Genomic DNA, 18,088 nt, shown 5'->3' with positions numbered 1-18,088 from the left:
AATTCAAAATTGATTGTGTAAGCTGTCATGATTACACAATCGCTTTTGTGCCAGCACTTTGTTAGTGTTTTACGCTCATATTACTCTTTATTATATTTTAATCTATTTCGAATGAGGTTTTAAAATATCTTGGTATATAGCTTTAGATTCTGATTAGTAATATATCTATAGTATGGATTGCTGCAGTTCTTGTAAGTGGTATTATTTTAATAGTTATCTTCAGTTATGTTTTTTGTTTTTCAAAAGGCAACAGCTTGATTATGAAAATTATTATCCCAGCTAAAACTTGTAATAACTGAATTGTCAAGAAGCAAAGTGCTTTTCAGCACTTAATTTTCTCTTTAATATTTTTTTAGAATTGTACTTTTGAGATACTTGTTTTAAATTAAAACAAATAAGTATAATTAACTAAAACAGTTTATGATTTTCCCTTGGTTATTTTGGCATTAAAAGATTGTGATTCAGCATATGCAATAGTGGTGGGTTCCTGATCCTATCGCAACCGGTACGCTGCGACGGGACCGGGCTTCCACCACGTTCACGCACACTCTGCACGCATTTGTACCCACTGCCCATGACGCTCCAGCTGCTTGGCAAATGGCCTGGTTGGGTCAAATACAGGTAAGGACGGCGGGCAGGTCAGGCCTCCAAAGCACCGTACCGGAACGGTACCTGATTCTCCCAGCAAGCACCGGTACGCCCATGCCGGAGCGTACCGGGCTTAACTCACCACTGATATGCAACTTTATTAACAACTCAAAGCTGTTATACATCTGAACTTGCTAAAGTAATTAATTTATTTTAACATATTTGTTTCCGGCCTTGAATCAAAAATGCTATTTGGTGGGTTAGATATACTGTATTTTTCGCACTATAAGACACACTGGACCATATCAGCTTTAGGGGAGGAAAACAAGAAAAAAAAATCTGCCTCTGCCTCCCAGTATTCATCTGGCTAGCGTCCTTACAATAAACAGCCTGGTCAGCTTCAGCACATTATTGCAGCGCAGCGCATGGCTTGTCAGGGATCCATTCCGTTCCGCCCACCACTGGTCAGCTGAGCTGCCGCCGCCGCTGGGAAACACTGAAGCCTTCGCTGCTGAGCAGCTGATTGGCAGTTGGATGGGCCTCCCGGAATACCTCCGACCAACTGTTGTAGGCGTTGGGGATCGTCATCACCGCCACTGCTGATTGGCAGTATTCCGGGAGGCCAATCCAACCGCCAATCAGCTGCATGGCAGCGAAGGCTCCAGTGTTCCTGGATGAACCCTATCCCCCTTCCCCCCACTCCAATATTCGCTCTATAAGATGCACAGACATTTCCACCCACTTTTTTTGGGGGGGAGTGCATCTTATAGTGCAAAAAATACAGTATTCAGTGAAAAATCCCATATCCATATTAATTAAAAGTTGGCCCCCAAAAGTACAAGGATTGGAGAAAGGTGAAGAAAAAAAGTTTAACCTTCAATGGTTAAATAGTAGTTCTTCCATTATATCCAGTTACAGATATTCATAGAAGGGGTATGAAATACTGGTGGAATTGTTTGTTGTCTTCCTCTATTGCTGTCTAGTAAACTTTATGCTGCTGACTAACAGCTGAAGAGGAGCCACATGAAGTATTTTTGTATCCAATATTTGTCACTATTTTTATATCAGTATTTCAAGAGAAAGCAAAGTCTCATACACATACAAATATTTCTTGTAATGTTTCTAACACTGACACATCCATCAAATGTAATTGAAATTTGCACATCTCTTTAATCTTCATGGTAAATAGTGCTTTCTCCAGTTTAGATGATCTATAAGATGCATTTGCTCAGTCCATTCACCCTTTACAGAATTTGCAAACAAATGAAAGTCCTTACAGAATCAGACATTTCATATATATTAATCTATAGTCACAAACAGTACCAGCCCTTGTATGACATTTCCTCATTTGGCAATGGTTGTGACTGGGAATTGGATTTACCGTAAAATCTTTATGCCTGAGGAACAGTCCTTTGTTAATGGAATATTATAATAAAGATAAATAAAATTCATTAGAGGAAGTTCTTGGCTTATGTCCAATGCGTTCGGTAACTGTTCAAACTTACAGTGATGGTGAAAAAAAATTATTATACAACCAATCTTGAAGTTCCAGCCATTGCTCATAATGTGATCACTATCTGGGTGGGTGCTTGACTTGAAATTATGACATTGCTAGAAGCCATGATCATGTGACTGCAATTTGTAAGCGTCCCTACCAGTTTCCCCACAAACAAAGAGAATGGGAAGCCGGCAGGGAAGGTTGCAACTCACTTCAGTAAGTCTTTCCTGTGCTCATTTGATCTTACGCTCTGCATTCCACAGTCTTCCTCTGCTCTCATGGTACTGAAGCACCCCACTTCCCCAGCCTCCCCCAACTAGCATGTAGCCTGCACCAGGCCCCCAATGTTACCCACACACTCTTTACCTGGGACTCATATACCTTCCTGCTTAATGACCTATACTTCCTGGGGCTACAACAATGCCTAGGATTGCTGAAATGGTCATCACTAAGCAATTGCAATCACAGGACACCATGTTTTACAACCATATCACTCAGCAATCCCGATGACATAAGGGTCATTAAATTCAGCATAAGCTTATACTTATACCTAGTGCAATTATAAATATAATGGGCATTTGATGTCCATTTGATGCCCATTTGATGTCAATGGAATCTTAGTTCATATTAGCCTTGATATAGCCCATTAGCAGTGTTGCTTGATAATATACCTCAGATTTGCTTTCTCTTTTTGAACATATGTTTACATAAGTCTTACGATTTACAGTGTTTTCTTTCTTTAAAACAGAGATTAAAAACAAAGGCACTGCCCTTTAGTCTTTCCAATACTTTGTTTCTTTTTACATTCATCTCTCAAGCCCTCCATTAATGCAGCTGCATTTAATTTGATGTCTTCAAACAAATATGCTTCTGTCAGTATCTTAATGTTTCAGCAATAATATCATTTTATCCAGTTACTGAGACTAGTTTCATTCCATGTACTATTTCTAGGTGAACGTGCATCAGCTTGAGATTATTGCAGTCCAATATGACATAAGAATCGATTTATTTCTTTTTATATATTTTAGTTGCCGTAAAGATTCATCTGATATTCTTGAATTAAACGCTTACCTAGAATTGATTAAGACTTTGGTGAAACATGAAAGACCAGATGGTAAGCAATACATGCTTTCTTTCAATGTATATTACTGTTATATAATACAGATATCTTTCCACTAGAATAAAAATATTAATGGTATATCATGCCCTACAAAGTGCTTGAACATTTTACATCCAAATTTGCATGTGAATTCAACCAGAGATACTTGGACGATGTAGGCCATTAGTTTTAATGGACTGGCAAGCTTGTCATTTACATTTACACAGCTCAGTGCTTTTTGCATTTCTGCAGCTAGTTTTTATTAGCACTGCTGTTAGGATTGAGTTTGAAGATCATGACTTATGGCACAAATTGTGTATGTGCCTTGACTAATGGCCTTGTTTTTCCTTAAGAAGGTGTGAAGCCTGAGTGTAAAGGCTGTAAACATAACCTCTTTGAAAAGTGTCTAAGCACTCTTGGATTTAAAAAAAAGATTTTTTAAAAAAGAAATATAGATCTTAAAAGTTGAGTGTTACAAGACTTGTAAACTGTAAGTTATTGGCATAGTTAATTAGAAAAAAAATATTCTGACACTGACTAGTGAATTTGAATGTGAGATTCTGATTTATATTAAATTTCTTTATTTAAAAGGGTAAATGTATGTATGTATAATATACACATTGTGTGTGTTATGTGTGTGTTTTGGAGTGATTATCATAAAAGGAGTTGATCAGATACCTATACAATTGAAAGGTGCTATTATGTCAATCTTTCAAAAGCCCCCATAGCATGCTGCAGGATATATTTCAGCAGATGCTTTTATGTAAAGTAGTCAAAACATTTTGCTTGTGCAGTAATTAAGAACATTACAAAAATGGTCTTATTCCATATATGAAAATGTTTGTTTCTGCCTTTCTAATGAAGATTAATGAACCTAATGTTTTAACATGCAGTCTCTTAGAAAGCTTTCATTGGCTCTCCTTGGCTAATTAGTATCGACACAGCAAACAGGCCCTATCGGTATCAGACCATTAGTCTGGCTCTATATACAGTGTAAACACATCTTTATTATTTGGCCTCGTGACAAGCCATCTGCTGAAGAAACAATGGTGTGATTTAGCAGATGTTAGCACCAAACGATAAAAGCATCCATTTAGTAGGATCTTGTTGCTATAGGGCAGACTCTACAGGGTTATGTGGTGCAGAGTGGGCTCACCGTTCCCATCTGTAATTTGTAGTCAAAGTTGCAGCAAAATGATAAAACCATGCTTTGTGGATTCATAATTGTAGTCTCGTTTAGAAATGCAAGTAGTAATTAACTTGAAATTGGCATTATACACAGAATTTACATTCCTGCTGGTTTTTGAAAGGCTGTTTTAATAGCAGTTTGTTTTTTTTCTGTATATAAAATTACCTAAGGCTTTTTTTTGCTATGGTTTATTGTAGATGCTATTAACATTTTAAAGGAGATGAAAGAGAAGAATATCTGTATTAAAGATTCAGCTGTCACACAATGTTTCCAAATCCTTAATAATGTAGCCTTCAAAGGTGAAGTTGAAAAGGTGAATCAGCTGCATGAGGCTATGGTAGACCTGCTGTTACCACAGTCTTATGTAAAATTGTGTTCTCCCCTTGTTACTGTTCACTTGAAGAGGTAAGTTGGTTGACACCTGCAGTTAACTAAAAAGGAAAGATACTTACTTTCATGTTTACATTTTACACGCAACCTTTACATGCTTTCTTTATACTGCAGTTCTGCAAGCCTATACTTAGAGAACCTCATTAAATGCAACAATTAACTGCTATTGTTGTTATTATGTCATCATGACCATCATGCTTTTTTTGTTTGCTGTATTTCTTTCAGTATTTTGTGAACCATTAATATCAAAGAAACAAAAGATGTCTCAAATCACTGCATCCTCTTAAGAATTATTGATATTCCCACCACCCTATCTCCAAAAGCTAGCACAGTTGGGTTTGGGTTAAGCTTACTTCCTGATGACTAACATAGATATATCTCAGGGGTATCAAACTCGCGGCCCACGGGCCAGATGCATCACATGCTGGCCACTCGCACACCTGGTTTAGCGAAGGGGGAAAAGTCACAATACATCATGTGACAACGCCCTGACGATGCAAGTTTGACACCCCTGATATATCTATTTAGTTTCCTTGGCTTCACTGGTTTTCCATTGCCTTCTTCAAGGCTGTTTTTTTCAGCTTCCCAGAGTGGTCTATAGCAGCAATCCCCAACCTTTGCGGCTTTTTGGCCCAGCTGTGCTGTAGAAGAGGAATTAGGTTGCGCAAGTGACAGGTCGGCACACACACAAAGCTCAACTTGCTTGAGCATCGGGCTGACATACGAGTGCCTACCAGCCAGCCACACATGCAAGGGCTACATGCATGCGCACACCAGCCCAACACTTGTGTGGCCCAATTCCAAATAGGCCATGACCCGGTAGTGACCAATTTGGGGACCCCAGTTCTGCCACATAGCATGGGGCAGAACTGGCCACCTTATTCTTATTTTAGGTAAACAGTGTTTCCTGGATCTGTAAATAGGATTAGACTAATGGTAGAACTATGAACCATTATAGGAGCATTTTGGAAAGTGAAGTAAAGTTTCCTTTTGAATCACTGCACAAGTTGTTGTGATCCAGCAGCTTTTTGAGGGTAGAGTGCCAACACTCCGAATGCTTCCCCCGCATTAACTTATCAAGCACAAAATGCACTTTAATTGCAATGTTCTCCTATCTTCATTTACCAAACAGATATGCAGAAATCTTTCAGAGTTACTGTTTGGGACAATTATTGGAAGCTGCTCTTATTTGGACATTCCCTCTATTCCTTCTCAGAGCAGATTTACAGTTCTTGGTGTACCAATAGCTTTCAACAGACACCTTCTCTTGAACTCATAACTATGTTCTGCTTTCATCAGTTCAAACAATGGAGTATATTCCATAAATTCTGGAAAGTTACATTGAAATGGTGGGGCATGTAGTGAATATTTTTTCTCTCTTTCAAGGGCAGTGCATCATAATTTTGTTTTAATGTGCGACATTGTGTATACAGGAAAACAACAATAAAGGTTATTCAATTCAATTCAATCCAATATCTTATCAGGGAAGATCAAAAAGAACAGGAAACAAAAATTCCCTATGACCAAGCCTTTTCTAAGCCCAAAATATAAGTGATACTGACAGTTCAGGGACTAACTGTAGAGTAGCATGCCAAGCTAAGCAATTACAAGAGGATACAGCTTGGAAAGTATCCTAGACAGATTTTTTTTTTTGGGGGGGGGGGGTCACACATGCAGGGATGCACCCATCAGTCTCTATTGCATGTCCTGGAGCATAATGATTGCTTTCTATTTGCTTCCTCTCCAGTCTCAAAGACTGACATCAACATCTGTTCACTTATCCTTTGTGCAATGTCAGGATGGTTGATAAACAGCTGCAAAGCAGCTCTGGTGGAATATTCCATTTTTAATTTTTACCAGCAAACACGTACTGATTTAAGAGGTTGGCATCAGCAGCAAAGTCAGTCCACAACCCTTATCATGAGAGACAATATGGAAGTCTGAGAATCATACTTTGGATTCATTTCAATCTAAAATTTCATCTCTGTGTGTATTAGCCCACTTCATATATGTTAAATCATATTCAATATTTTCTTAATTCCCATTTTTATATTATGCCATTGCACTAGAAGCAGTATTGGTCAAGCTGCAATAGTTATTTATTAATCCCTTCAATTTATACAGCTGTCCATCATCTCACATGTGTGATTTTGGGCAGCTATCACATTTAAAAGCAAATTAAATAAATAAAACCATAAAATGTAATTCACAGGAGAGTGCAGTCCATACATAATGAACAGTTAAACTTTCAAATGCAAGGTATTAATTTGTAAACAAGGTTTGTTTTCATTCCTAGTTGCTAATACATCCCTCTTTTTCTTGATTCACTGGTCAAGAGTATTTTATGACACGTTGAATGCATTTGTATACAGTTTCTCTTCTCATGTCAACTTTGAGCTTGTTGTTGGTTTAATAATGTTATTTGTTAGAATTATGTCCTGCCTTCCCTCAGAGCGTCTTGCCTGGGTTCCCTTTTCATTTTCTCCCCTCAACAGCAACCCTGTGAAATAGTTGGAGCCAGGAGACGTAAAGATATTGCATTCTTTTAAACTAGGAGCTCCATTCTTCAAAACTGTGGTTTTGATTGTCATACCATTGGGAGTATTAGGATGGTTCAGAACCCTAAGCAGTTTTGAATGCTCCAGACATAGGGAATGGTAGTATTAAGAACAAGCCTCTTTTTGCCATTTCAGCTTGACTGCAATATGTATAGGCTTTGCTAAATTTATATGTTTGTCCTGAATATTTTGTTCATATGCAGGTGGGATAGAGAATAAGTGAGATGATAACTATTAGTGCTAGTTTTTACATGTAAATATTCAAAAACCTTTCACAAACTTTTTCCAAGCTTTTGAATGTGATAGCAGTGTTTTCACTATGTGTACTGCTGAGTCGGTGGGGAGATGAGATGATTTTCACTTCTGCAAATGGAGCTTTTGCATAGAAGGAGGGTGGGATAATGCCCTTTTTGAATGCTCTCAGGTTATCTTAAATTTTTATATGAAAAGTCTAATCATGAAAAAGTCTAATTTTTATATTACTAACAAACAAGTAGAAATTACGACCGTACATTTTGTCGGAAGAGTTTTATCTTCCTGTGTTTCACTGTGATAACATCAGATCTACCATATTCTAGAATGCAGTTGGAAAGTATGCCACAAGGGGACATAGGTGCCAGACTATTATTCATTTTTGTAGTAAAGTTTACCATTCCTATGAACATGAATGAAGTTGTGATGGGGTAAAATCTGTTTTTTTGAAATGGTTGCTATTGCTTCCTTCCTAGGGTTAAGTGAGAGTGTTTGGCCCAAAGTCATCCATTTCATGCTGAAGTCAGGGCTAGAACATGCACACTCTCAATTTCTAGTCTGCCTTAAGCACTACACCGCATTGGTTCTCATTCCTGTTCCTAAGCTGGTGTAAAATCTAGAGGCAGAGGTTCTGTCAAGGGGAACATATCCACTGACACCCCCCTCTATTTTTTTTTCCAAATATATACTGCCTCTCTGAACATGTGCCAATATACAATAATACAATAATACAATAGTAGAGTTGGAAGGGGCCTTGGAGGTCTTCTAGTCCAACCTCCTGCCTAGGCAGGAAACCCTATACTGTTCCAGACAAATGGCTATCCAACATCTTCTTAAAGACTTCCAGTGTTGGGGCATTCACAACTTCTGGAGGCAAGCTGTTCCACTGATTAATTGTTCTAACTGTCAGGAAGTTTCTCCTCAGTTCTAAGTTGCTTCTCTCCTTGATTAGTTTCCACCCATTGCTTCTTGTTCTGTCCTCAGGTGCCTTGGAGAATAGCTTGACTCCCTCTTCTTTGTGGCAACCCCTGAGATATTGGAACACTGCTATCATGTCTCCCCTAGTCCTTCTTTCTCTTAAGCTAGACATACCTAGTTCCTGCAACCGTTCTTCATATGTTTTAGTCTCCAGTCCCCTAATCATCTTTGTTGCTCTTCTCTGCACTCTTTCTAGAGTCTTCACATCTTTTTTACATGGTGGCGACCAGAACTGAATGCAGTATTCCAAGTGTGGCCTTACCAAGGCATTATAAAGTGGTATTAAGACTTCACGTGATCTTGATTCTATCCCTCTGTTGATGCAGCCTAGAACTGTGTTGGCTTTTTTGGCAGCTGCTGCATACTGCTGGCTCATATTTAAATGGTTGTCCACTAGAACTCCAAGATCCCTTTCACAGTTACTATTATTGAGCACGGTACCACCTATACTGTACCTCTGCATTCTGTTTTTGTTGCCTAAATGTAGAACCTTACTCTTTTCACCATTGAATATCATTTTATTAGTCATACATGTCATACAAGGTATCTGCATTCAGTTTTGTCAGGACACCAGATAAATGGGGAAACTTCTTATTGGCTCACTCTACTCTGTGTAGTGTGTATAATTGTCAGCCTTACTAGCTAGACCAGATACGAAATGACCAGATTAGCTAATTCTACTTTATCATATAACTACATTAACAGAATCTTGAAAGTCTGAAAATGCAATTTTTCTGCTGTCTCCTTTACAGCCTAAAAAACTAGGGACAATCCCTTGTGAGCCGCTTCCCTGCCCATTTTGCACTTCCAGGCTATACTGTTTCTTACTTGATCATTTCTTAGGCATCCCCCATTGTCTCCAAAGGTCTTTCCCAAAGCATTGCAATAATTTGGTTTATCACTGAGACATGGCAAAACTTTTAAAGTGTATAAGTGAAAGTGTGTTATTCAAGCTTAACACAAGCTTATTAGATCACCTTCTGACCAGATTTTTTAAAAGTCTTACTTTCTGTTCCTATATTTTCTGGAATAAGGTTGATGATAATCGAACAGGTTTGTGACAGTTCTGAGAAATATGTCCTTTTAGCAAAAGTGGTGGGTGGGTTTGGAATCAGAAATAACATTTTTATTCATTCAGGATGTCTGACACTCTCAGCATTATTTTGCTATTTAAATATATTTCTAAACTATCATTCCCCAATGAGTTCTTAAATGGCAAATAAAAAGTATACATTTTTAATATAAAATGTTGAAGAGTTAGCTTAATATAGTGAACTGGGAGGCAGTACAACTGCAAATATATGAAACATTTTACAATAGTTGAGCAAAAAATCAGATGTCCAAATACATTAAATCTCTTTTGAAGAGTATCCCAAACATAAGAAAGGATTTCTCGCATACGTTCATGGACGGTTTGATCCTGCTGAAGATACTGTGGTGAGGCTTCCATTGAAAATGTTAGTGCACAGAAAGGCTACTTCATGTACTGCAGAATGGCTTACCTCAATTTGGGAAAAGGCTATATAATTTTGTAAGATCTTTTGGAAATTTCATTTATGGATTTTTTTTTCCTTATATAATATTTTATAAGCTTTTGGCCTTTTTAATTTTTTAAAGAATCTTTTACAAATGATAGATAACATTTTTATTTTATTTGGCATTCTTGACATTGTGAAATTTCTTACTGCTCTTTCCCCCTTTCACTGGATATATTTATAGTATTTTTTCTGAGCTCTTACAAGAATTTTTATCAAAGCTAATAAGCCAATAAGGTTTCTTGGCATGATGATGCTACTTAGGGAACATACAGGTAGCCTCTGACCACTGATTCAGTGACTGCTTGAAGTCATAGGAGCGCTGAATGAAGGGACTCAAAATTACTTCCTTTGCAGTGCTCCCACAGTAATGTGATCAGAATTTGGTGACACTCACACATATGACCACAGGGGCACTGCAATTCCCCAATATGTCTCTCTGTGTCTTTTTGGCCTTCTTAAATTGTGTACTATGCCACCCGAGAGGATCTACCATCTTTGGCTGCTTTATACTTCCCCCCCCCCCCCCCTTTATTTTGGCAGCACAAATCCAGCTCTGTCCAGGAACTCTTTGCAAAGGGTTGTTTTGATGTGCTGCAGCTCAGGGCCATGCTTTAGTCTCTGCACCCTTTCCCCCCAGGTGCAAAGTCAGACCCAGCCCAGTCCAAGAGTACAGCACAAAGGGGCGCTTTGGTGCACTGCTACTGGGATTGTAAAAAGCATCCCCCTAGCCATAGTTCAACACAAAGCCCAGTACTGCCCCACCAGCTAGGCTGGTTGTGTGCCTCATCAGTAGTGGCAGCAAGAAGATGGCAAATATGAAGTGGGGCACCAGAAAGCAGAATGACAGGGGTTGGAGTACAGGGTGATCAGTGAGCTAGGGTGGCTGCTACTTCCTGGAGAACGGAAAAAGCCTGGAGTCACAGGCAGGTCCAAGGCCATGAAAAGGACAGAGATGGAGAAAGTGGAGATAGGCAGGTAGAAGAAGTTGGAGGCACCTTACTTTACCGAGAGAAAGTTGAGAGGGACCATCCTGGAATATCTAGGATTGGCTAACAACTGGTAAAATGTGCTTAATGATGGCAAATAGAATTGCTGGAATTGGGGTTGCTAAGTGATGCAGTCACATGACATTTCACTTTACAACCACATTTCTTAGCAACCAAAAGTTTTGTCCCAATTGTGGTTGTAACTCAAAGACTACGTGTAAAGACAATCTGAAGGTAACATTTTAATTCCCGGATCAATCATGGGAGTGATCCCAACCAGTCAGTGATATTGTGAATAAGATGTCATTGTGCTGTTAAATAGCCAGTCAAATTTGGCTACATGACAGTAACACTGAAGGCAAATGAAACCAATTGAGAGAGAAGGCAGTATAAATGCATCAATAAACTGCTCTGTAGACATTGACAAAATGGTATGGGTGTATGTGTTTCAGTAGAGAAAATAGTCTTGAAATGACATCACTAATTTCAATTCAGCTTTTCTTATGGAACATTTTCTATGACTGGGAGACTACAGCCGTCTCCCAGTCATAGTTACATTATTTTGGCCAGTCCGGTAAGTTATGTAATAATTTATGCTTAAACAATGCCTCTAGCCATTTCTTTTTGAAACAGATTTGAACTGAGAATAAAAAAAATTATTAATAATCCTGGCCTAAACTTTCTAGTCTTATTTTTAAAATAATTCCTCCACCCCTCCAAACTATTGATATTCCACAACGCTGTGGATAAATCTATACATACACCACCACCCCTTATCGGCTTACGTTATATTTATTTCAAACGTCTGCATTATTTATGGATTGTTTTCGTCTCACCAACACAATTAAAAAAAAGTGAACGAAAGGTTTGTCTCTCTTATTCCATTATTGCAATTAAGAATTTTACATCCTTAGTGCCAAAGGACAAAAGTGGTTCATTTGCCCTAGGAGAACAGAACAGTGATAAGATGATTTTTCGTCAAGGATCATTGGGTCGTAATTAAGTTACATTCATTGCTATTACTTTTTGAAGGCTGATTGGTAAATGACAGGCTTCATGCATTTAGTACGGACAGTGTTCGCTGGAGGTTTTTTTCTCCCTCTGTCAGAAAATCCTGTTGAGCCTGATAATGTAAATGTGGCATTTTATTCTGAACAAAAGAGTAGGGAAATGAGCTATCTTGTCTAATCATTCAGTTGTTTAACACTGACTTCCAGTTTAGACTCAATTGGCTGGAAAGCACTTGACATGTGAAGTTAGTGCTGTTCGGAATTCATGTTTGAGTAAATTTTAAAGTAAGTGACAGCTAAATTGTACCTAGGGAAATTACAAAGCCTTCAACACAGTTAATTTTTTGGGGAGGATTAGTTGTAATTGCAACATGAGTCTCCTTGAAGATTCCTCCTTAAAGCTGATGAACAAGGGGGAGGGGGACGTTTAGCTCTTTTAAGAGCTCTGTTCTCTTAACAGAATAATTTTTTTAAGCTGATTGTACCTTCTTGAATTGATTTCTTTCCAGGCTAACTTTTGCTTTAGATTTGCAGAGGGGTTTGTTTTTATCATTCTGCCCCCCCTCCCCTTCCCCAAGTCCTCCCCCCCCCCTTTTCTCTTCCTTTCTCTCTAGTGATTTCTGGTTTGAGAGCATTCCAATTAGTAAAACCCTTAGGTAAATTGCCACTTCACTAATATGATATGCAGAACATTAAAACACTCTATTCCAATTAAAATCAATATTTAGCTTCTTATTTTGCTTTTTTTTTTTAATCAAGCAAGCTGCTTGGTTTGTACATATATACCAACTATAAAGCTGAAAGAGTGACAATATTTTTAGTATTAATATTTGTTATAAATTAAAACTAGAAGAGATAAAAAAGAATTATCCATGTACCTGTAATTCACAAATAAATGATTTCTAATTTGTACAGATAGTTTTAATATTGCAATTTTTGAAAATGTTTACAATTAATGAAATGAATTAATTTCATTATTTCATTATTTCCTGTTAAGATTCATTCAGGTGAGTTGCAAAATAACATTTGCTTAATCACAAGTTAATTCAATTTTCAATTAAATGTATGAATGAGAGATTAATTCCTAATCAAATACAGCTTGTGTAGACTGCATGTTTACCTAGGCAGAAGCCCTATATCATATTGTAGAATAGAGCTCTCAAAAACAGTTATGACACTGTACTGCTGGGATTGAAATATATAAACTGTCAGGTATGCAAGTAACAATGAAACAGCTTTGTTTTAAAAAAATGTAGCAGTGTATTTGAATAGCAAAATGTTCCAACTTTCATATAAACAATATGACGAACAGTTGTAAGATTATGCTCATGCAACAAAACGTTCAAGTAATTTGATCTATATTAAAATTTCACCATCAGAAAATACAATTATCTACAGTGCTTGGAAGAGCCATGCTAAATTAGATCGAACAGTTGGCATTCTCTTTTCAGAAAGGTCAGCCACATATAAGTGGAGATCCCATACTTAAGAAGAACAATAAAAGTTCAGTAACATCCTCCCATTTAAGTTACCTAGCAGTTAGTATAAAAAAGCTGTCACACCTAGTAATGGTTCAAGAAATAAAATTTAGTGAAAATTACAGAAAAATAGAAACTAATAATGAATGACCTATTGCAACAAGGAAGTTTGTGAAGCCATAAAATAGGCTAAAAGAGGTAAAGTGCCTGAACCAGATGGATTTCCAGCTTCTTTCAGGAATAATTGCTACATTTATTTATTTTTTCCAAAAATGAACTGTTTTAATGGAATGAAAGGATATGAGGTAGTTAGATTGAAATATATTAATATAGCATTACAGTAGTCCTCAGTTAATGACCATAATTGGGATCAATCTCAATTACAGAAGCAGTTAAGTGAGATATCATATGACTGCCTTGTTCAACAACTGCAATTTTTACACTCTGAAGTCGTTAAGCAGCCTCGCAGCTCCAGTCCCACTGTGAAGTGCTTTCGTTTTTACTAAAGAGTCGGTTGATAGATAATAGAAATATATTGAACATTTTGGAATGCCTAAAACAGCATAAGCAAAAACAAGCTTCACTGATCATTCTAAATACAGGCCTCTGTCAATTTGAATTAGACTTTCTTGTTTAAAATTTTGGAAGATACAGACTTTGGTGAGAATTTTATTAAATGGGCAAAGTCAATTTATACTTTACAGAAGGCAGATAAATGTAAACAGAGAATATACATTTGTGAAATATAGATGAGGGCACTCCTTGATGCTATTATTCACATTACCTCTGAAAATATTGAATAAAACCATAAGATAAGGCAAAAGAATGGCTAGAGTAAGGATTAAAAAGGAAAAGTATAAATTATGGGCAATATTTGGTGAAAAACTGGACCGTCCTTTGGAAGAAATAGAAATATTAATTTAAAAATTAAACAATTTTAGTGTGCTACCTCAATTTCAAATTAATAATAAGAAAATGAAGGTGTTAATAAAAACATGGCTGGAAGAGCAAAAACCCTAAAAAAATGGTTTTAAGATTGAGAGAAAAGTGAAATAGTTGGGTGACTAATAGGAATTGTATATCTTTTCAGAACAATTAAGACATGAAATGAAATTATAGATATGCTAAGATTGGAAAAAGTACAACTGACATTGTTAGGTAGAATTTTTATGAATAAAATGGTGCTTTTTGAAGAAAACAGCTATTTTCATTATGTGTGTGTGTGTGTGTGTGTCATTTTAACAATGGTGTGTTAGTTGGTATGGCAATATTTTGAGCTCAGGATTGAACTGTGGAGTCCTTGCTGCTCTCTGAGCCTGGTTATTTTCTTGCAGAGATTTCAATATTCATTGCTCTCTCAGAGAACAAACCCCACTCCCTTGTACCACTGACGAAGATACCTAGTTGGGTAATGAAATGTCTCAATAACCAAACTGGGAGAGCACCAAGGATTCTAAAGATTAAATTTAAAAAGTTCCAAGATAGAAAGGGATGAGGAGGACTAGGGCTACCTGATTTGAGATTATACTTTGTAACTTGCAGCTTGGTTTGGTTGAATAAGTGAATGCTGCTAAGAAATAAGAGAATCTTAGAACTTGAAAAGCATTGCCTAAACTTTGGATCTTTATAGTACGTTAAATTGATATAAGTTTTTAAAAAGTGCCAAATTGAGCATATGGAATAGATATAATTGTACCTAAAATAACTATGGATCTCAGCACAAAAAGAATTTTAAAGAAAAGAAACAGCAGGCTAAAGGAAATGATTAATATATAAAGAGCTCTACATGAGTCTGGAAAATATAGGATGAAATCAAGAGAATTTGACTGTAGAGGGATTTAGTTTTCAGTAATTTTCATATGCAGAATTGAAAGAGATTTAAAATTAAAAATAGATAACAGGATATTTGGAATTGAACAGCACAATATAGAATTTGAAATTGAACTATATAAAATCATGAACGTATAGTTGCTAAAATGTGTAGACTTTGGTGAAATTTGGAAAAATGGGGGGGGGGGGAACCAAGTGAAAGAGTGTATGATAAAATTGGGTAAGAATATAGCCTAAGAATAGGCATATAATATATTGCTTGAACAATGGGAAAATATGTGGCTGAAAGGATTGAAATTTATGCTACTCTTATTAATTAAAAGAGGTATTTTATAAAATGATGTACCAGAAAAATTGTCTCGAATGTATAAAAGTATTTCAAATTTAAATAAGGGAAAACATGAAGGGTCATTTTATCATGCCAGGTGAACTTGCAAAAAAATCCAGAAAATTTTGGGTTCAAATACAGTGATACAAAGAGATTTAAAGATGAATATTCAATTGTAACTATAACTTTTCTTGTTTGGACTAATGGATAAACAGAAAAGAGTTATAGAAGATTATATTTCTATATAACCATTGCAAAATTATTATATTCACAAAACTGGAAAGGCTATGAAATACCCACAATGGAGGAATAGATGGTAAATATGACAATTAGCAGATGTGTCAAAATTGACTTGCATAATTAGAGAAGGACAATAACTACATTTATCACTGATTTATAATGAACCTGTGAGTTATGCACTTGATCTTTAGAAAGGGTAAACTGCAGAAAGAAGGAAGTTATGTTGTAACTTTGGAAAAAGGACAAAATATATTTATAACCCCTTTTAAGAATATTGGAAGCCTTTTTTTCTTTTCTTTATTTCTTTGGGCTTCTTTTCACTTGTTACTTTTTTGTTTACTTCCCTTTCTCTTTGGAAATTCATATTTTTTTCTTTTGAAATTTTCTTTCATAAAAATTATATGTAAAAACGCTTAGAAGGTAGTTGATTTGACAAGTCTCTTTTTGAAAGGTGTTCTTTTAAAAATCAGTTGCATAACAGTAGAGCACGACTTTGGTTGAGGCTGGGCTCGTATAGTTCCATTTAATTTTTGCTGTGGCTTATTAAAAAATCTTTGGCTTGGGCTCAGAGTGACTCAGTGAACATACCTCATTGTGAATAACTGATTGCTGCTGCTGTTATTTTTTAAAAGAACCAAATTACCAGTTCCCTCACACTGAGAAGTTTCTGATGTTGCATCAGGTTCTGTAAGTGTATTTTCTCTGCAGCTCTTGCTTGGGGAAATCTGGATATTGGTGGGTAAGAAAGTGTCTTAGCATGCATAGCACTTTAATTCCAGAGATTTCTGCTGTAGGTATGATTAATTTTGTAAATATGTTTGGAGAACTCTCATCTGGCAATCTTGAAACTGAATATTAATATGTCATTCTAATACTCTCCAGATGTTAAGTCAAGATGACAGTTTAGAAATGTAACCTTTATAGGTGTATGCATTCCCTTTATTTCCTAACTATTACTTTTAACCCTTTTACGTTTCACTCATTTCTTAGTTTACAAACACAGGCTAGATTTCTTCAGAACTATATATTTGAATCCTGTGGACACTAGTAATGTATCTGGTTGGTTGGCATTCCAATTACTCCTTCATTTATTGATAACTTGTGTATACGCAATGAATTTAATACAGTGGGAAAGCAGCTGAGATGAATAATATTGCTCTTTCCAGAATCACTGTCAGAAGCTGAAATAAATATACAAAACTTGAACATACAAAATTGTACCCTAAAGAAAATTGTGGGGAAGAGTTTCCAAGCTGTTTCTATGTGTGTTAACTGAACTTTTATCCAGAGCAGAAGAAAACACTGATTATATTAAGCTTTATATCCATGTGTGGTAGCTACTATAGCATTTCTTTTGTATGACAGTAATCTAGTTTGTATCATCCTCTTGCAGTTTTGAAATTAACCTGTAATTTAGTCTTCACCCCAAATGACAATAATTCAAATGACTCTGTGGGGTGCCAGAAAATGTTCTGTAAACAGAGCTCAGTAAATGGGGATAAGGTAAAGATCCAACAAGCCAGGCTATTTACAATTTCATCTGGACTGGAGTAATATCATCATGTTGCCTACATTTGTAATTAATAAGGAAATTTGCATCGACCTTTACAAAATTTTAGCAACCTTTAAAAATAATAATTCACGGGAAGAGTTTAAATGAATAATTTTCTTTCAAAAATTTTGATTCTGAAGTTATGTAACAAGTCTTGTTTCATAAATATAACATGCTGAATTTTCAATTTCTCTCAACATTTTCTATATAATGATCTAGTACAACAAATATCAGTAATTAATTGCTAGAAGTTAGTTTTGACGATGTCTCTAACATATCTATTAATTTTCACTAAAATTTTGAATTAATCTGCCAAATATATGACCACACTATATGACCATACTATCATCATCACACACTTAACTAATTGAATTCTAAATTAGACCAATGATGTTTTTGTTATGGGCACATACATATTATTATTATCATGGTTAATAAGATAAAATATGTTTGTATATGTCAGCTCATTATATTATGCTGCTTAGTTGAGATTCAGATTCATAGTTACCAACTGAATGTTAATATTTTTGTATGGTAGAACTGGTATGATAGATTATGTTTCCTTAGTGTATTA

The 18,088-nt window shown here is 36.2% G+C and overlaps 1 protein-coding gene across 1 annotated transcript in view; it reads left to right on the top strand.

Moving 5' to 3' along the window:
- Positions 1 to 18,088, top strand: part of LRPPRC (leucine rich pentatricopeptide repeat containing) — a 103,409-nt gene that overhangs the window by 45,324 nt on the left and 39,997 nt on the right. The window contains exons 21-22 of the mRNA XM_081944706.1: positions 3,115 to 3,200; positions 4,572 to 4,779. Coding sequence (XP_081800832.1) covers positions 3,115 to 3,200; positions 4,572 to 4,779 — 294 coding nt within the window. The remainder of the gene's footprint in view (positions 1 to 3,114; positions 3,201 to 4,571; positions 4,780 to 18,088) is intronic.

The sequence above is a fragment of the Natrix helvetica genome, assembly GCF_964273705.1.
Source record: "Natrix helvetica genome assembly, chromosome: 2".
NCBI classification, from domain to species: Eukaryota; Metazoa; Chordata; class Lepidosauria; order Squamata; family Natricidae; genus Natrix; species Natrix helvetica.
This window is presented reverse-complemented; position numbering and strand designations above follow the sequence as displayed.